Source organism: Drosophila miranda, chromosome XL (assembly GCF_003369915.1).
Source record: "Drosophila miranda strain MSH22 chromosome XL, D.miranda_PacBio2.1, whole genome shotgun sequence".
Taxonomy (NCBI): Eukaryota; Metazoa; Arthropoda; class Insecta; order Diptera; family Drosophilidae; genus Drosophila; species Drosophila miranda.
Window position 1 is genome coordinate 23289375 of NC_046673.1, and position 21317 is coordinate 23310691.

Here is a 21317-nt window from a genome sequence, read left to right on the forward strand (position 1 = left end):
CCCCTTTAGATAGAACACTTTCAAGCAATTTCTGGGATGTTTTGTTTTCTTTAAAGCGTCAGAAACTTTTTTCCTTATTTGCCCACATGGCATCCGTAGTTTGTGGCTTGCAGCATGATGATTAGTGAAGCAACTGAGCCTTAATCAAGCCGAAAAGTTTGCGTTCATTGTTTGAAGTAGCCAAGAGATGGTCTGGAGCTGGAGCTGGAGCTGAATCTGAATCTGGCAGCGAAAGTTGTCTGCTTGTCTGCTCAGCGGGGCCTGGCCAAAGTTATGTTTATGTTCTGCTGCATTTCAGTAACAGTCAGTGGGTGCCCGGTCTCTGGCTACGGCAAGATATGAGGAGCAGGAGGCGGAAGGAAGGAAGGCGGCAAGTAATGAACTTCCACCGCAATGCCTGGATTCGATTGAAGCGAATTAAAGTGCCACACTAAACCCTGTGCCTGACCTAACCGAAACAAGAACACACCGCAGTTTACATCTGTATCTTGTCCCGTTTACCCACAGTTTATCTAGATGGCATTAGCACATTAGTGTCAAGACACCTGTGGACCAGCAGTCGACAGAGGAACAGCAGCAGCAGCAGCAAAAAATCAATGTCGTTACCTGGACACGCCCACCTTAACACCTTGACAGAGCAGCACCATCATCAACACCATCGTCATCATCATCATCATCATCATTAACACCCGGGAAGGTCACCAAGGCGTTCTCATTTAGCGTCCCTGTGCAGTGGGAGGCTTTGGGCTGAGTGGGAGGCTGATGGCTGACAATTTTTAATGAGCATCTATTATGCGACGCTCCCAGACAAATATGCCCTCCCCTCCGCAACCTTAAGGCATATTTGATACCGCTGAAAACTGTGTGACACCCAAAAGGATAGGTTCACATAAATCCTTGCGTGATTCCATCAGCACTTAAACGATTCTGGGTGGCTCAAACTCCCCAGTCTTCCCGCCAATATGCATAGCAAAGGGTATGGCCTGGTCGAGGCAGTAAGAAGAGTCCGTAAACAGCAGCTTGTTAGAAAAAACCAGCAAGCGAAGCGCAAAATGTTACACATACGCCATGTGTGCCAGTGCCAGTGCCAGGGCCTGGACCTAAAAAGAAGGGGAGGTGGATAAACAGGACGAGCGGAGTGCCGTTTGATAGTTGTCGCTTTTTGTCGCACAGTCAGCAATCTCAACTGGATATTGTTTATGTTAACAGCTTTACTGCTTTTTCTTTCTTCCTCTCTTTTTTTACAGGGGACCAGGAAAAGTATGTTTAAGGTTCAAGGATTTTAGGAAGAGAAATTCTCAGATACTGGGTGTTTTAATTGCGTTGATTATAAGATTTGTGTCATCGCAATTCGAGAAATGAAGCGATTATACTTGTGTGTGAGCTGCGTCTCAGGAATCCGATTGTTCCGAGCTGATCAAATCTTTGGCCAGAGGACACACACTTAAGGGCCATACAATTTATGAGCAAACACCACACGAGCGTATGAATCAAACCCCAATATCAATAAATCTAAAACTGCTGACAAGCCATCAGGACATGCGAGTCCCGCGAGTCACGAACTACCGGAATGAATCTCTGAATGCTTGCGTTGGGGCCAACTGGACAGAGCTGCCTGCAGTCATGTCAAATTGTGTAATTTAGTTTCCCATCGCCCGGGGGAAAAGGGCGGGCGACAAAACGGCGTAGAGAAAGGGCCATAAACAATGCCAATTAATTCCCATTTTACAGCAAGGAAAATTTATTTGCAAGACAACAAACAAGAAACGAAAATGCGTTCGATTGAAATTCCAGCTCACACTTCGCTTCACGCTGCTTCAGCCCACATATGTTGCCCATCTGTTTCCCCTTCGCCACATAAATACTCATATTACAAGCCAAAGACATCATCATCAGAGTGGAAGAGTGACAAGAAAATAAATAAAGGAAATGAAACAGCAGGCTGATGCACTAGAAGTTGGGAATACCCCTGGAAATTTCAGAAAAGCTTCGCTTTCGTTTATTGATTTCAATATATATCTGCTTCCCTTTTCGATTGCTCCATCCCGTTGCTTGCTTGGTAAAATCAAAGATCATCTTAAAGCCCTGTAAACTTGAACCCTTCCCCTGTTTTTAGATACCCTGGACAGTTGATATGCCAAAAGCACACAGAAAACCCACAAAAACAGCCAAATGCTTGGGGGAGAAATATTGACAATTCTTAGGTGACGAAACGACAAGCTTGTCGATAAAACAAAACACAGCCCTGAACGGGGGCCGGGATAGGGATAGGGATAGGGCTAACCAGATGGAGGAGGAGCGGGTAATGTTGGTGGGTTGGACCAGATAGGGAAGAAGCATAGAATACTGCGAAATTGGAAGGTGGCAGAAGGCAGAAGGCAGGAGAAAGCCAACCAAACCGAAGCACTTTATTATATTTGATTTGTGTTCGTGTCAGGCTGACTTGCCGTCGCCTGCCAGTGGTGCCTATGGTGCCTATGGTGCCTGTGCTGCCTATAAATGGATCTGGAGGATACGTACACCGTTTCTGTGGCCGGTTGCATAATCAGTAAATTTGATTAAATAAATGATTAAATAAAATTGATTGATTGGCCCACACAGAACCAGCCGAGCCGCAAGCACCTTTTTTTCTCCTCCTCCTGCATTTTTTCTGTCATTAATTTCTTTTGCAGATTTTGTTTCGTGTGTGTGCGTATGTTGCGGTGCACATTGATTAATTCGATTGTTGATTCAATTAATTTGTCCGTCATGGACACAGTGCGTATGCGTAATGCGTTTATATACCCACCAAAAATCGAATGCTGTCTCTGTGCCCGGTGCTCTTCTCTCTCTGTATCTCTTAAAATGGAATTTTCGCCACAAATAAATTTGCACAATTAACGGGGGGAGACAAAAGGAGATACAAAAGGCGTTTCAGAGTCTAACGATGTGCTAATTAGACGCCCTCCAACAAATATGAAATATAGTCTGAATAAATGCATAAAAATAGACACATGTATATATACTCGTATGTTTATGCCCATAAATCAGGTGGCTATACCCGATACGCTGTATAGGGGAACGGCGATTGGCGATTGTCGATTGTTTATGCGAATCTTATATAGTATATAGATTGCTTTCAATTTCAATTTGTTGAAAATTACAGTGCATCAACCATCAAAATACAAGACTCTAGACCAAAGCCAGAGAGCAACCAGCCACTGGACTAATGTTTATCAATAAATTAAATTCGCAATAATTGTGCATAGACCTGAATACACAATCAAGTCAACCAAAACACATAAACTGTGATTTATTGCACTCATTAGCTGTAGATTTGAACAATTGCTCTGGCCTGAATGAGCAGGATGTACTCTGCACTCTGCACTCTGCACTCGGGCCTCTCTGATTGGATTCTTGTAAACGCATTGTCAAGGACATGCTGTTTTATTTGACAACTGTTGCAGGATATTGGAATAATTGCTTTAGTGAACAAAGATGTGTGTTCTGCCTGCCGATGGCCACTCAAGGTGTTTTCCACAAAAGTAATGTTTGATTTTATTTGCGCTCCCCTAGATATCTAGTACGTGAGGGCGATTATTCTGAGGCCAGGAGCCAGAGATAATCAAATATGAATTTTTGCGGACAACAAAAGGCTACTCAAGCTGTGGGAAGACTATTCCCCTTTTGTATTTTATCGAATAACTTTACCATTGAATACAAGTAGCTCCATCTTTAATTAAAAAATACTCAGAAAAGCCACTTGTGCGAGCTAATGCGAAATTTCAGCTCGTTCGCTATTCAACAAAATGGGGGAAACGAGAACAACATCCTTAGTTCTGGGACCTTTCCTTTGCCCTTATTCGCAGGAATCGCTGTGGGAAAATTTGCTCTCAATTTTAAGCATCAACGAGAGTTTTTCTATTCAAATCCGCTCTCCTTTGTCCTTTGTGCGATCTACGAGACGTTCCCTTAGACAACGCCACACATGTAGCTCTTTCAGCTGGAGCGCAGAAACCGCATCCTATAAGGATATCCTCGTATATCCAGGAGGGGTCTCAGTGCCAGTCCCAGTTGCAGGCTGTGAAGGAAGCCCAACCTGTTGCCAGCCAGCCAGCCAGCCAGCCAGTGGCATCTCTGCCGGAAACCACACGCGGCACAGGATGCTGGGCAGGGCTCTGGGGTCTGGGCTCTGGGCTCTGGGGTTTCGGGCCCTGAAATCCCTCACCTTGCCTCACTTTTCCATCCATTGTTTGGCTGCCTCATCAAAGGGAAAGCTGAACAAATTCCCTCACTCATTTCTTTTCTTCACTTGGCTGATGTTTTCTTTTCATCGGCATTTAGTGGGCCGAATAATGATTGCTAACCTTCAAGGATGTGGCCCCGTACATATTGCACACGCAAACTGTGAAGGAAGGGGAAGCTGTAGGATATTATTAGCCCAGCAGGGAAAGAAGAACACATCCACTGCAAAGGCAGAGTTTTCTTTTTTTAAAGTTTGCTGTGGAGGAGGGGCTGATGCCGATGCGGAAGAAGATTTATGGAATGGAAAGAAGATCCTCAATATAATTAATAAAAACGAAAAGAGTGCTTTTTTTAATGGAAAATAATCTCGTAAGCGATGCTCTTTAAGGAAATATTCAAGGGCACATATTGTGCAATATATGTATACTCTTCCTTGAGTACATATCTCCGGTCCTCTCTCCGCTGGTTCTTTCGCTTTGGTGTCAATGAACCCGAGCCTGAGCCTGAATATGAGGCCTATGACAGCATCAATGTTGTTTACAGTTGCCCCTGCCACACGCTAGACGCCACGTGCCCCGACCACCACTCTGCCAGCTTTGGGGGGGCTTCGCTTTGCTTTTCGGCGACACTAAATCTAAATTCAATATGTTGTCGGTTTAACATATTTCATTTTTTGGCCAGCATCGTTTGCATAGTCTATATACTCGATATACATACACATATACAGTTAAATATATACATATGCATATAGATGTATATATGTGTATGTAAGTGTGAACAAACAATGTGCTATACCAATATTGACAGGGCCTACAGGCTCTCCGGTCTCGTCTTCTATTACCAGAAATATTTCTTGTATAGAGAAAAAGAGGAATGCCAAAGTAAAAAACAGTCCCAAAAAAAAGCAAAATAAATTATTGAAATTACATATTGCCCGTCCGGACTCTGGTTTTTTTGCCGGTTTGCCTGTTTGCTGAGGAATTAAATTTAAGCGATTAAATTACTGAAGGCCAGATGGTGATGGACGGCCCAAGCGGTCTAATGTTTCACTGGGGACCCGTCTCCCCATCCCTATCCCTATTCGCCAGTCTAGAGACTGACAGCTTCGTAATGGGATCAAAAAGTTGATTATGTTTTCGATTTTGGCCATCATCGATGTTGGGTGGTAGAGATTTTCGTCGTTCTCGAGGCTCTGTTCCAGGGAATTAGATTTCTATATGTTTAACGGCATACATACAAGATGAGGACAGATCAGATCATCAACTGGATGTGTGTACATATGGTATAGTATTTCATTATCCAAACTATAATAAATATTCCAGAAAAGTAAAATTTATTGAGTCGATTTCCCTATTATTTTCTTGGAGGTACCTGATCCGAAATCTCTCCGCGCTAATGGAAGACACACTTAAGATAATAGTGGAAACCGTCTGGAGAACCCATAAAGCCGGCCCCTTCTTAATGGACTTTCATTCCAAGCTTCTTCAATGGCAATTTTAGCACTTAATCAAAAGAGCCGAAAAAAACAAGCAACAAAAAGAAAGCAAAAAACAAAAAGAAAGCAAAAAACAAGAAACAGAAACACAACAAGGACAAGGACAAAGTTCGGTTGTAAAGCATTTAAAAAATTAATTGTAACCCTTTTACTGTGGGCAGGTCGGAGAGGGGGAGCGATGCTTGATAAACCTTTCACCGACATCCATAAACAACATCAAGGACAACAAAGGGCCAAAGGTAAGAAGTCATTAAAATCGTGATTAGCAGAAGCAGGAGCCACAGGTGCCATTAAGTAGACCCCACAGAGAAGAGAAGCCCCCCAGAAACGGCCGAAAAAAGAGCAAAAAAGAGAAAAGACTGAAAAAAAAAAACACTCGCTGGGATTAGGGGGAGCCTTTCTGGTTGCCCAGCTAGCAGCAAACAAATTTTAGCCGGCACAAAAAAGTGGCCAAGAGCAAAGTAAGCCAACTGACCGACCGCAAACTGGCAGCCCCATTCGTGGCTACGAATCTGCTTGTGGGAGACCTCTTCTTAATGTTTTTCTTTCAATAACTTTCGCATGGAGCCCGCCCAAACATTTTGGCCAGTTCAATGTGACGGCTGGGAGGTGATGGAGGGGCAAAGGGCACCAGGTCGGCGCACAGGATGTTGGCCAAAAGGGTTGCCCCTCGCCCATTGCCTTCACGACTTTTGCCCCTGTGCGTGTTGCATTTTCCACCATCCGGTTTTCCCTCTTGTTCTCTGTATTTTTTTACACTCTTTCGAAGGCAGCCCTTTGGCATCCACTAGGGCTTTAAAACTTAAACTCTTCTGGCCCGATTCATTTTTGTTGCTCGCATTTCATACGTTTGAGCCGCCATTATATCCTGTAGTCGACAGATTAGCAAGGCTATCTTGGGGTTTGCATAGGGCAGTGCTTTCGCCGGCCGCAGGTCAAAACTCGAAAGGATTTTCATGTTTTTGTTTTGGTGGCGAGTGCCCCTTTACTGGACATTTACTCGCATCCGCGGACGGGGTCTGTTGGCGGCCGATAAGCTCTGCAAAATGGGATGCCGAAATTGGCCATTCCATCTGCAATTGGGTGCATCGTAAATGGAAATCGATTTTGTGTCAAATTAATTATGTGGAAAAAATGCTACATACATAATTAACAAAGACAGCGGGCAGCTCCCAAATTTAATGGATTGAAAAGCGATTCCCAATCCAGGCTTGGGCCACAAACCTTCAATGTACCGCGTCTCCCAGTTGCTCCCGAAATTATATTTGTAATAAGAACTTATTGTGTGCACCGAGTGTATCAGGCTTAAATATCCCACAGGGAAGCCAAGTAGTCTCTAATTGAGTTTCCTCATTTATCTCTTTCAGTGTTGCAAGTTTCCCGATTCCCTTTCGGCCTTAACTGTTCATTAATACTAATGAGTGTGTGTGTTTGTGGAGCGGAGATACATACATATGTATGTAGAGAATGTGAAGGAGATGCCACCATTGCAATGGGAAGTGCGAATCTTGGAGCATTCTCCACCGAATCAAATTAATTCATTGCAAGTGCATCAGCAATTTTCCAATTTCCCGCAGCTCCGCCCTGAACGGGCACCGAGGACCCTGGCCATTGCCCGTTGACCTAATCGTCATCTCGGGTAAGTGCATTAAATATAATTTTAATAGGTTTCCACAGCTCCAGCTGGAGGTTTGCTCTCTCCCAGTCTGGGCACGGGTCTGGCTCTGATAATTGCCAGTTGGCGTTGTCCTCTGTCCTCTGTCCGTTCCCCGCTGTCCCCTGTCCCCTGTCCTAGTCATTGTCGCTGTTTCTGAGTCAAAAATCGATGCCCCAAGGGGTCTACGAGGTGGGTGTATTAAAATGTTCAACGATATGAAAGGAAGCCGGGCCAGCATCCTGTCATATGAAAAGCGCTCTTTCGACAGTTGCCAGTACAACAGAGGAGCCTCTCCTGCCAACACGAACTTTGGATACTCTTCAGGCTATTCTCTTCCCGAAGTTTTCACTTCCTCTTCGGCGGACAGCTTCCTGCAGCGCAACGACCCCAACGGTCAACCCAGACTAGAACCAGAGCCAGAACCATAGCCAGAGGCAGAGCCAGAACCATAGCCAGAACCAGAGCCACGACCAGAGCAGCTGTAGTAAAGTCAAGGCAAAGTGCAAGTTTACTGCCTGACAAGTTTCCAACTAGAAAAGTTCCTTAGTTTTATGATTTCTTCTTTATCAATTTTTTTCCTTGCTTTTTTGGTTTCCTTATTTTATTTCATTTAACTGTAAGCTGTTTTTTCGAAAAGTTTCTACGGAAATAACTACGGCTGACGAATAAAGAAGCCGCAAAAAAATGGTCTAGGATTTCAGTACTTAAACTTTACCAAGAGACATTAAAGGCCAAGAGTGTGGTCGACAAAGGAATTTGCATAGTTACGAAGTTTCCACATAAACTGCAGTTAATGTTGATTTCAGAAATCAATTTAGAACATTTTTGATTGGGGTTTTTTCTTAATTTATAATTTTAATAGTTTCCCTTTGTTTGAACAAATAAAAGCTTTAAATCGCATTGGCCCTGTTTCAGAGAAATACACAACAAATTTGCCATAGATTATCTTAATCCAATTTAGAGCTTTGCTTGGAATGACGACGACCATGACTCCAGCATAAATTAAATCAATTCAAAATCATCGTGTCAAGCGATTGCTCGAAGGGACGCAAGGAACTTTTCACTTTCTGTGGTGTGGGACACAGTATTTTCTGCATTTGGAAAATCATTCAGGCGACAGATTCGATCATAATCGATGCGTTTTCATTCAATTCCTATCGGAGAGTTTTCTGGGGCAGATTCGACTTGATAAATGGCCGGAGATTCATGGGGCTGGACTCTGGCTGGAGGAAGTACGATACAAATCATGTTATTTGATTTCGCACAGGAATTCGGGCAACTTTCCCTTCGGATTCTCTTTCGGCATTGTTTATGCCCGTCGGAGACGCCACAATAAATATTTTCCATTGTTTTGCTGTCAGCTCGGACTGTGGCGAGATTTGTTTCCCTTCCAAATGAAAGAAATTAATTTATAGAGCAGCAACATTATTTACCTGATCAATTTCTGGCCATGCCACACTCTTTCACTTTTCTTGGATTCGGATTCGGATCGGATCGGAACGCGCAACACAGTAAGAAAAATTACGAACAAAATATTTCAGTTTTTGTTATTTTTTGGTTTTTTGAATGAGTTTTTTGGGATTGTTTGTTGTTTTAGTTTCCTGTTTTTGGTATTTTGAGAATTTCAAAAATGTTATTTATCTAGCCGGAATTCTGTATGGTTTCGGTTTGGTTCCGTTGCACTGCTCTTGGCTTGGCTGTGTTCGCCTTAAAAAACCCGCAACGACTGAATCAAAACAAACCAATTTTTTGGTTTTATTCGAAAAAGTTTCCTCTGTCGGATTCGGCGGTGGCAGCGCTGCAGCAGCAACAGCAGCGGGGACAGCAGCACTGGATATTCGCCCAACATCGGTTGCCGGTTCGGCTCTGTATCGGCTGTCCGTCGGCTGTTCTCGTGCGGCAAGCGCCACAAACGGAGGCGAGTGTTCCCAGCTGGCCCTATCCGCCCCATGTTGATTGCTATCCGTACGTTTTTTATCCGCTCTGCCCCGCTTTGGCTTTTTATCCGCGGCATCTCTGCGCCGGCGCCGGCGTTGGCTTCGCCTGTTGTTTACAAGGGCGCCCTGATACCCGGTACGCGTAAAGTTCTGGGGTATACGGGTATGTATGCGCCTGAGGCCATGATACGTACAGAATGAAATCTCTATCGTGCACTACCTTTATGTTCTTTGAAGATCCTAAAGCAGCCACATAGATCAAATTGGTGTTGCATCTTTTCCAAGCCCCCTCGTCACCCTCCAATTGCAACACATTTCATATAAAAAAGTGAGTTCTTTCTCTCTCTAGCCCACACACATTGCCGCGGAGGAACACGCTCAACACGCGCTCTCTTTTTCTTGTCCGTTTTGATCCTCTCTGAGCGAGTCGTCTCCCTCCCAAAGCACTCTCTCGCTCACACCTACACAGCAATAGGACAGTCAGTGCACAATAACAAACGGTAAATCGTAGCTTTTGAGTAGCTTTAATAGCTTTAATGAGTAGCTTTTTAGTCGTGATTTCATCGGTAGAGCTCTTCGTGTATCGAATTTCGTACTGGTGCCGCTGCTGGTGCTGGCGCTGGTGCTGGTGTTGGTGCTACTGTTATTGCTGCCATATTGTTGCTTTTGTTACTGTGTTGGGCAGCGCTGCTTAAGCGTTTTTTAATCTTTTAGCATCGCGCTTTGTTTTGACTTGGCGCCTCCTGGAATGCACTGGCACTGGTGGGCATGGCGCTCAGCTGTTCAGCGGCAAAGTTTTATGCCCGTCGCCCGAAAGGTGCTTGACTCTTTACCGCTACATTCAACAGTCCCCATCCACGGACACATCTTCATCCACGATGAACTCACTCAATCACCGCTGTCAGGATGTGGCTAACACGTCTACCAGAGCCGACGTATCGATGCTCTTTTTCTTTCAACTGGTTCAAAATTCTATAGAGCAGAATCCAAAAGATTGGAGCATTTTGTCTTACATTATGTATGAACCCATATTAAACATACATCCAAAAACTTGTCTGTCAAAGGAACGATGGACTATATACCTAAAGATTTCATTTATAATATAACAATATAACATCTATATGTACATGTACTACATGCAAATTACAAATATTAAGATATGTGGCAATACTAAAGCCAATGGATCGGGAAACAAATATGAACCATGGTCCATGGGGCTTTGAAGATTGAGTTCCTTTAATGGCAATTGTGACAAATGTTCCCCGACAAAGTCCTTTGAAAATGCAACGCCACTCATTCGAGTAGAGTATCGAGCAAATTTGTTTTATGATTTAAGCTATGCGGTTTCTTTTTGATGCTTTTGATTTTACTTCTTGGCTTTGCCAGTTGGTCGTTGACTTTCCAGCGAAAAATGCCAAAAGTCATTAACTTTTCTATATCCACGTGCACGGGTACAACAATATTGGATATGGTGTGGTATGGCCTGTCAGGGCATGTACACGGAGCCACTCGGAAAATGCAATTTCCTTATCAGTTTCATTTATGTCCTTTGTTGCGAGGAGCCTGGGTCTCTTTTAAATCCTGTGCGTTTGGCAGGGCTGGTGGTCTATTTTTGGGAGACTTCCATTGAACCTTGATTCGATTTGTGGCTCTGATTGATTCTTTGTGCCTCCACGTCGCCTCCAACGGCAACGGCAACGGCAACGTCAACGTCAACGGCGTGCGGCAAGCTGGGTAACAATTAGAAGCTCGTCTTGGATCTCAGTTGCACACTACAGCTCGACTCACCTTTGTGGGGTTAAACAAAAGGAGAAATTGATTTCCTTTCCATATTTTGTGACTTGTATTTCCCTTCTGGGCTGGACTGGACTGGTCTGGGCTGGTGTGGTCTGGTCTGGTCTGGTCTGGTCTGGGCCTCGTTGCTGTGGTTTCCTCATCATCTCCGAGCCACTTGATTGGGCGAGAGCCACTCGATTAGACGGGCCGGCTCCATTGTGTGCCGCTTACAACAGGCCACTGGAATCAATAATCCTTTAGCCAAGACATGGCTCCGAGTGGGCATTAGGACAGCATTGAGTGGAGGCAAACACAAAAACATTGAATGCCGCCCTTGGATCCATGCAATATTGCCACTCAAGCAAATTTCTTATTGGCCAAATTGGAACTAAACTGAATGAACCGAACGGAAGACATTGGTATTTGATTCAGGAATTTTCCTTCCGCTCATACAGAGCCGACGACTTTAACGTCCCCGAGCACGTTTCCCTGTCCCTGTCCCCGTGCCTGTGCCCGTTTCTGTCAACTGTTCCCCAACGTCGCCTCAGGGACAGACTCCCCAGTCTGGCTCTTTGATATGCAAAGAGTTGCACAGTTGCAGTTGCCAGCTGCCGGCATTATAATTGCATTTTTGTGCAGCCGCCTCTGGCCGCACAAGCGAAGCGAACTAAAGTCAAAGTCGCCTTTCAACAGAGCATTGCAGTCGGATAATTCTGTCCTGGATGGGGTACCAGCCTGCAAAGCCCACAGAAGAGGGAATTCCGTTCCACAGAATTTGGTCACCTTCTTGGCCCTTCTTGCACAAAGGTTCAACGTGATTGATATGCCTTCGGGGCGTTCTCGTGTGCTTGAGATACCGTCTCAATTATGACAAAGGTGTCGGTGTCAATATACCAGATAATCGGCTTGGCTGGTGGGCAATAATACTGCAATATGCATTGATGATTTATGGCAACACTTTCAGGCTTTATACTAAGTAGCAAGGCTATGAGTTTCTATACCTTTGAAGATGATTCCACGGCTCGTGTGGCTTCCTCAAAGCGTTAACGGCGGGGAACCATCTATCTGATACAATGTCTGGGACTCCTATTTCCGCTTTGTCTGCTGTCATATTTTTTTGTCCTTCAAATTTTACTCAAAATAACTTCCATGAGGGGGGCTACGTACTGAAAATACATTGCTATTTCGCTGTCGCATAACCTTTCGGCGCTCGCCGAGAAACCCATAGAAGCCTTTGATTTGCTTGGGCCCTGGAATCCCTCGAAAGACCTTCACTGTGGCTGCCATTGCACGTAAATAGCATTTTCCGGTTCTATACTTATCCGATAAACATTCCCAGCCACGGCCCATGGCCCAGGGACAACCGGTGGGGGGGCTTGAGCGGCGGAAGTAGCAGAATATCTTCCACAACTCGTGTACTTCTCGTATTGGCATTTCTTAGACAACCAACAAACATCCCCGCACATGAACACATTCCCGACATCCCCCCAAGGGCATTTTCCAGGTGTACGCGTCTTCATGTGAGCAACAAATTGAATTCAACATATTTGCTTTAAATGGCCTTTTATCTCCTTTCGGTTTGATATCCTGCACATGCGGATGTTCTATAGATGTCATGCCCAAGCCCAGGCACAGGATGGTGCATTCACTATTATATGTGCAAACAGGTTTCAGGAATAAGATAGTTCCATGTTCGGTTTACTATTTTCTCGCGTTTTGGATAAAAAAAATAGGTGGCAATGAATTTAAGCAATTGGCAGATTGTGATAGCGCTGGTTCCCTTCCTTTTCTGAAGCTTTCATTCTGCATCCCATAAGAGTCCTGGTGCTGGGTACAGCTCCTTCGAGAGTTGTAAAACCGCTTATCCAGTATTATGTTTGTGCCCATCTTGTTTGTTCGTTTGCAAATGCGGCATATATGGATATGTATGTACATGCCTCCGATATCGGCGCTTCCCCAGACCCGTATCATCCTATATGCTCTCCAGGGGCCCGGTTCTTGGTGTGGACCAAACTTGAGCACGTACGTATGGATGTAGCCCCAGTGCGAGTGCAGATTAGCGTTTAAATCATGATTACCACAGCAGTGGCAGTAATTAGAAGACACTATACACACACACACACACTAACACACACACAGATGGAGGGAAATGCAGGACGAAACTGCTAGCTCGGAAAGGAGGAGGACTCCGGGTCGGAACGGAACGAAATGGAGCGGGAGTGAACGATGCCAGCAATTTGCCATTAGTTATCTGGGTTATTATTATGTTTATGTGGGTGTGTGTGTGCTCTTGTTATGCATTTGGTTATGCTGTGTGCGTGCCAATATCCCAGCGAGGACCACATGGGACCTGGTCCCTGAAAGAGCATAAGTATTTCCTGTACGAGTATACGAGAATGTGACATAAAAATTTGTCTGGCAAATCGAGTCGAGAAAGTGCTTCCGCTTTCATCTTTTAATTTCCCCCATGCCGTCAATGGCAGCGACCATTCGTTGGATATTGGATTGACTTCAGCTGCAACGAAAGATGCAACTCCGAGAAAACTTCTCGACTGAATGCAGAAATATTATCACAGTCGTCTGACGAAAAGAAATGTGAACGCGTTCGACTTCCAATCTTCCATTAATTCATACCCGAAAACGAGCGGGAGCGCTCTGAAACGCGGCAAGGGCAGCGGCTCTACATACATATATACACACGATACTGAGTCAGTTTTATTTAATTTTACGATTTAATATTTTATATGCCGCTATTAAGCAATGCTGGAAGCAATGCAGATCATAGCCGAGCTGGAGGCTCCAGACAACGAACCGGCGGTATCTGAGCAGGTAGCTATAGACTCTCGGAGACATCTCTTTCCTACAGTAAGGCCATCGACATGTGCCCCAAGAAGCACACCCCGGATCCCATGCGCTTTCCTCGAGGAGAAGTCCAAGGATATTATCCCGGCCTGTAACGAGGAGATCGATTCCCTGAGGCTAACAGCCAGTGCAAGGTGCATGCCCTGTTCATGTGCGCCACACTCCATCTGCTTAGTGGCTATACCCACGAGTGCAAACAAGACTTTCAAGCCGTACTCAGCAATGTCAAAACGGATGACGAATTGCGTATCTACACTCAGATTAGGTGTGTTACCCTCTTTTTTAAGCTAAATCAGATAGAGGAGGCCCTGGCCCTCAGCGTACTTTGCCCCTGAGCCAGATGGAGCGGTTCGAGGAAGCCTTGCTGGACTCTAAAATGGCATTGCGCTTCGCTCCCAGCCACGACCTTACGGCATTCCACAAACACCTAGCCGACACCTTCGTAATGCCGTTATACGACTCCAGCAGACCACAGACTAAACTCAACATAATGAATACTCGGGCAGGCGAGGCGATAATTTAATCGCAACAGCCAGTAAAATTTGAAATGTTATTATGCCCCGGAAAAGTGCGTTCACAGCACGTCCAGGGTTCCCGGGCTCCCGGGTGGCGCAGTGACGGAAGGTAGTCTAACTATGCAAATTACGTATACGTATAGTCTGCTCTGTTGCATCCACAGCCCACGCATGGGCGGGTCATACGGCAAAGGGCAATTTCATTTTTTTCCGGTTTTTCCCTGCTCCATAGACAGCGGTTTTTGCGGGATTCATACTAACTGGGGACTTGCCAGCCTACTGACATATGCTCGGAGCGGGTGGAGGCAAGCATCAAGGCCGACCACCTGCCACAGGCATACCTAGCACCGGCTAGACCTGAGTGCTGTTTTGTGGATGGATTAGTAACAAGGCTAAGCTCTGTTTAAATGAGCACAATGTCCATTCTAAGACATAGCCAGCTCTCCACTTGAATCAAGTAGAACACATCTCCTTGACTCTTCAAGTACTGGGTATAAAAAGGATCGATGTATCTTTAACTAAGCTTCCGTGTACTCGCATATGCCCTGGGTATCGCGAGGTCGAACCTCCCTGCGAAAGCGGGATGGACCTTTTGATTCTTTCCCGTTGCTACATGCGTCTAGCGATTTTAATTGAAAAATTTCTGCCTCCCCACAGCCATGTCACCCGTGACAGCCCCAGTCCGTTGTCTTGCGTGGGAAAAATATACAGAATATTGCCTCCGACGGCTCATGAGTAAAAATTAAAAGCATTAAGCTCGAGATTATTCCAATATTAGCGACGCATAATTGTCTGATTAAGTTGATTCTCAGCTTCGTTACCTTCCCCCCCAGCCCTACCAGCCATCGTCTGGCAATGTGGCGTATGTGTAATGTAATTGCCAGCATTTGCCAAATGCTGAGAATTTCGGCGGCGGGAAGAGCCCTACTCATGTTGGCAATTAGCACGTCTCGTTCAGTTTTTGGTCTGCTGGCTCCGCAAAGGAGAGAAGTTCCTTAACTTTTTCCAATGTCTCAAATGAGCGTCTCGGTGAGTGGCTGTGCGTGGAGTGTTCGTGGAGTGGATGCACCACGGCTCTGCCTCTGCTCGACAGCACCATTCGCCGTGTGGAATCACCATTGTATGATCCTGAGTCAGTCTATGCTTATTCTTGTTCACTTTCGCTGATCTCTGGCATTCTGCTGGTGCGGATTATAGTAAGATGGCAGCTAATGGACATACCTCGTAGTTTAGAGGATGATTTGGTATGTAATATGGACACGATACGAGTATCTGAATTTAAGGTTTTAGGCTAAGAGGATGAGGAAATCAAAGATGATGAATATGAAGATGTAAAAGGAGTCTAAACACATAATATGCCGCAAAATCCATGTGAAATGAAGGGAAAAAGCTTTGTGATTTTGCCGGTGGGACCCTTGAGGCACGACTCGCCCGCGGACCGTGCGGATGGTCCCTTTCAGAAGCCCGTGATGATCTTCTCGGGCACGCCACGTCAGTAGGTGTTCAGGTATATGCAGCACCCTTATGGCCGGTCCGCTCGCGGATCTTTGTGTCCTGCTCCTCGAGCGCTGCCATGCGAATTTGAAATTAGGGACAGTGCAGTTCGCAGGTTAGTAATCGATAAAGGCATGTCCGTCTGTCTTTTTATATGCAAGTCCATAGCGTTTGAAGATCGGTGGCTGTAACTTTGCTCTCGGAGAGCGGGTGCCTCGATGCAAGGATATCCTCTGCACCACTCGGGGACCTTTCCAGTCGGGACCTCTGGGGGAACTTCAAATACTTCTTTCGTTTGGGCCCCTGTCATAATTAAAAGCCAGTCATTCCCTTTGTTGCGATAACAAAAAGCTTAGAAAAACACTAGAGTACCAACAAAAATAAGAAATAAGAAATGAATAGAATAATAAGTTAATGTTTTAAGCGGCTTTTCAAGCCCATGACCTTGTCCCCAGCTAGCAGCAGGGAAAAAATACACACCCACACACACTGAGATAGCAAAAAAAAAAAAAAAGTTAATGGAAAAAAGAAACATTCTGTGCCGCTTTCTCATTACAATTTAATGCGCTTTGTCCAACAGCTTAGTAAAGATTTAAATGGCCTGCCACTCTGTCTGCCATTAAAACGATTTAGTTAATTAACATGCCATCCAAGTACTGCGGTATGCACAGCATTGTGCTCATTGTAAATGCACGAAATCGATCCAGCCAGCCCCTTTCCGTCTGACTGGGAACTCCCTTGGGGCGGAAAGTGGATCAGACCTAATGGGAGGGGCCGTGGCCGAGCCACCCAAAGTGGTGGGCACTCGATGACTTGTCTGGCCAATACTCAGGGCTTATGCGGCCAATTAGGGACGGACCTTACTGTTTACTTGGGCACCAGCAGAGTTCCGTTGTCTCCAACAAGAGCCCTTCTTTGATAATTCGCCACTCTAAGGCTCCAACTGGAGCCCTTTCTAATACACGAGGAAACCAATCTGAGCATTGGCTCGGAGTACGTTCCAATGGTATTCCAATTTTCCTTACTTTCCCATTGCCCTCGATGTAAGAATAAGCCGCTCTTCTTATCGCACCAACTGCAGGAGGCCACCTAGGAACCTAGGAACCCAGAACCCAGCCCACCGACAGTACTCCAGCTCCAGCTCTCCTGCCGGTGCATTTCTCCTGCAGAAGCTCTTCAGCTGCAGTGCAGTTTACCGTAAAGTTGACACAAATGGAAAATGCCCCGTCTCCAGAATCCCCCTGCCGAGGAAGCTCTCGGTCTGTGGGAGCGTAATTTATGCACAGCATCAAGAAGCGATGCACTCGGTAAACCAGGACACTCTGAGCATCCTCCGCACGGAGCCAGCTCTCGGGGCCATCTGTAGTCGCTGTCGCTGTCGCAGTCGCAGTCGCAGGTCAAATGCTAAACATCAATCACAGTGTTCACTGTACGGGGCAGACTGTGTGTGTGCACACGAGTACTCGTGCGGTCTCTCCACGTTTGTGTGCCACCGATTGCATCGATTTCCTATTTGTTTCTGGTCTTCGGTGCAACAGTTAATTGAAATTGAAAATTCTTTCGAGGCGGCATCCAATGGGGGAACGGACGGACGGACGGACGGAGGGACGGATGGACGGATGGAGAGGTGCAAAGTGCATCCTTGAGCCCAATCCGCATTGCCGTCACAGGAGCACCGCTGCTTGACTGGAAGTGAAGAATCAGATACGAGGCTGTGTACAAACACACAAAGTCACAAAGGACTTAAAGTTGCATAAGGCTTGAAATGAAAATGTCAACCATCTCTCTCTGGGAAGTGCTTCGTTTCTATGCATTTCAAGCGTTCGGTCGGAATCATTGCAGGGGGTACAATGGCTACTGATTACTGACATTCCAAATCGTGGGGAGGCCACCACGCGGTCCGGGTAATGAGGCCAGCGGAGTAGCCGCGCAGTGCAACCTCATCAAACGATAAAAATGACAGGGCGCGTTTAATTAAAGCCAGTTTCCCTTCATTGGCAATAAAACAGCGCAAAAGGGAGAAGGTAGGTGTGGACAGAGAGTATGTGAAATTTTCCAATGCGTCATTATTAAGTCGAAATTAACTACACACTCAACCGTGCCGTGGCCGTAGTTTTCCTTTTGTCTAGTATACCCTTGGTTGGTTGGGTATTTGGTTTTTGGCGAAACGCTTGGCCCGCAGAAGAGTTTTCCCAAAGCGGCTCGGTCCGCAAGGGTATCTTGGGCTACGGCCCCCACAAGGCATCCTATCATTGCTTCAGGCTTTTTCTGGAAGCGCTAATTGCTTGTGTGATGACAGCACGGCCTGCAGCTGTGAGTGGCTGATCGGGTGGAGGCCTGTACATGGATGGGGCAGGGGGCACGAACCGCCTCTGGATGCAGAAGGGAGCGTGTTTGTATTGACAGCAAATTAAGCAGTTTTAATTACAAACAGGCAACGGCAGAAACGGCAGCAGCAGCATACCGTAAAGGGGAATGCTCGCTCGTAAACAAAAGGCCGTCCTGCCCACAGACACACTCAATAAACTATTTTCCGTGCAATGGAACACAATTAAGTATCGGAGAAGCCAAGTCTGGAGCTCTGTGAGCACTACAGTGAAGCTTTGTGTGAGCACTATATTTGCTGGGGACAAGCCAGAATACGTTTAAATTGTATATTCAATCAAAAAAAGATATTGTCAAGCTTTTGGCTGCTTTCGAACAATTTAATTGGTCTTAAAGTCGGCCGAAAAGGTTAAATATATACAATTTATGGGCTAATTATAGCCATTAAAAAAATTCATATATGAATATGGATCGTATATGGCATATGTACAAATATATACATGCCTGTGTGTAAGCCAACTTAATTCTACCTGTTAAATATTTAATTTATGCGGCAAATTGCCTGTCCAGCGATTTCACTTCAATCATTTTTCCCTCGTCCAAGGAGAGGTCTGACCTCTCGTATGGAACAGTGCAGCCGGGAGGTCGTGCATTCAGTTGTTGCAAGTCAGCAATCAATAATGGATTGAAGAATGAAAATTGATAGATAAGGCAGAATACTAGTATATAGCCCATACCATCCCCACTCTGTGGCCTTAACTGCTGGTTAACGTTTAACTTCCTTTAGATATGTAGGTGTATGTGTGTGTCTGCGGAATCTTCCAACTCTTTTTCCCCCAATTATCGCATGTCGAATGCCAATGGAGACGTATGGAAACGCTTACGCCCGAGAATGGCCAACCGGCATTGCCCTGCGAATGCTAGCCATGCCAAATGGCAGTTTAATGGGCTCCCTAAGAAAGAAACAATCGAAAACCGATTTACCAAAGCAATAAAATCCATTAAAATGTACATTAAAAGCACTCGGGACATGGCGGGGGGACCGGACCTCTCGAGTGAGCGATTCAATGCAGTTCCACACAATGTGAATATTTAGAAAACCATTTGACCCGACCAAAATACCTATGCCACAGAGTACACATATCTACACATATCCAGATCTGAAATCTGAAGCGATTAAACTAACATTTGGGAGGCTGAATGGGTAAACAAAGTGGCCAAAGCAATGCAAGGGCCATCGAAAATAAAAAATCATTTAAATGGCGGCGCTAATTGCAAATAATGGGCGAGCGTCCTATCATAATAAACATTGTTTGTCCGCCATGGACCATGGAACTCCACTCTGGATTGGCCACAACTCGGAACACATTCCATTAGCCCAAACCGGGAACTGCCATAATCGCCACCAGCACAAAAGCCAGAGGGATTTGGCCACCATCGTGCACGTTCGTGTGTTGCACGGAATGTTGCACACTCTGCGGTACTTTGCATTTCTAGGGAATTACGTATTACGAATTAGGAATTCTCGTAATACAGTTCCAGCTGCTTCTTTCGAGCCAATGCACAGCTTATCTTCTGCCACAAAATGAGTTTCAGTTTGCGTTTGAGTTCAACAAAATGTTGAACGGTTCCCACTTCCGTCCCACTATTTCGTGTGTTCCAACGACGACACGAGATTCCGTCAATACACACTCGAAAACTGGAATGGGCTCTATGCTTCGATTTTTAGAGCTGGAAATATAACCTTTGAATAATCATATCCAGTGCCTCAGCTACGGAATATCCTAACATTCTATTCCACATTGCAAAAAGATTGACCACACAAGAAAAACCCATTTGTTTTCGGGGGTCCAAGGGGAAATTTTTAATTTGAACTGATTTGTTTATTAACTTCAATTGTTGTCTTTTTTGTGTTTGTCTGAAAAGTCTGCAAGATCCTTGGCTTGGAGTCTGCCTGGAGGCCGGCATCTTCAATGGTCCTTTGGAGTCGCAGAGCCGATCCCCGGCCTGGTCTCCGAACTAGATAGATGGATAGATTTTTCCTACGATATTACCTGCGCCAACTCGCTCTTTATCTTAACTAATGGGACTTTTGGTCTATTGGATTGTAGGGTACTCGTTTGCACGCCTAGGTGTTGGCCTCTAAAGACAGACACCAGTGCTGAACGGTGCCTTGCAGTCTTGGCTTGGAGCAACCAGCGGCTTACAGACCTCAATGGGGCTCATCCTGCGTTTTAGGCTCAGCCGTCGTCGCGCACTGCGGGTCACAGTTATCCGTCGACTTGACTTCGAAGGTCTTATACGAGCACTCCTGGATGGCCGTTAGGTTCGTGATGACAAACTCCTTGACGGCAGCCACATACTCGGCCACCGACAGGATCACCTGCTTAAAGGTCTCAATCACGAGCTGAGGTCCTTGCAGTTGGCCTTGGAAGCAATTCTCCGACACCTGCATGATGTAGCCGCGTAATCCCAATATTTGTGCCTGTGCGGCAGCAAACAATTCGAAAGCCTCCTTTGGGATTTGTCCCTTGATCTGAAAGTCGCAAGACATCATGACCATACCCTTGGTCTCTGCCTTGGCCTCCGACATCTTTAGTATATTTTCGGGGTACAATTTTGAACTAACAATAATTTTGAATAAACTGATGCTTAGGACAGCACTCCGAAATAATGTCAGAGCAGTGCCTTGACATAAGTAGCTCTCAACAGGATTATCGAAGAGACTACTTTGCTCCAAAGAAATATAACTATTCAAGTGCTCCCCTCAAACCAACTGAGCAATTACACTACTCTTGGATGTACTTTGCCCGAGATAACAAGTCGGTTGTAGGCCAGGATGAATAGACATCCATCCTCTTACATAAAGCTTGCAATAAGCTTGCCCCCAAAAATATTTTTTGTTAAATGTATATAAATTGGGATTGATTTATTAAAATATTCGTATCTTTGGCCTTCTTTTTTGATTTTGTAGTTCTTATTTTGTTGGAAATTTAGAAAACTTAAACTTTGGGTTGAAGCCATCATTTGGC

General features: G+C 45.3%; 2 protein-coding genes across 2 annotated transcripts in view; both read right to left on the reverse strand.

The window, feature by feature from the left end:
- Window positions 1-9088, reverse strand: part of LOC108165005 (sex peptide receptor) — a 48094-nt gene extending 39006 nt beyond the window's left edge. The window contains exon 1 of the mRNA XM_017301040.2: window positions 8810-9088. The gene's annotated coding sequence lies outside the window, so the exon portion shown is untranslated. The remainder of the gene's footprint in view (window positions 1-8809) is intronic.
- An 11036-nt stretch (window positions 9089-20124) lies between these two features.
- On the reverse strand, window positions 20125-21006 carry LOC117194176. Its single transcript, XM_033398837.1, has 2 exons — window positions 20622-21006; window positions 20125-20246 (listed from the first exon to the last, which is right to left on the reverse strand). The coding sequence occupies exons 1-2, from the start codon at window positions 20876-20878 to the stop codon at window positions 20150-20152; spliced, it is 354 nt and encodes a 117-aa protein (XP_033254728.1). The 5' UTR covers window positions 20879-21006; the 3' UTR covers window positions 20125-20149.
- Between the last annotated feature and the right edge of the window lie 311 nt (window positions 21007-21317).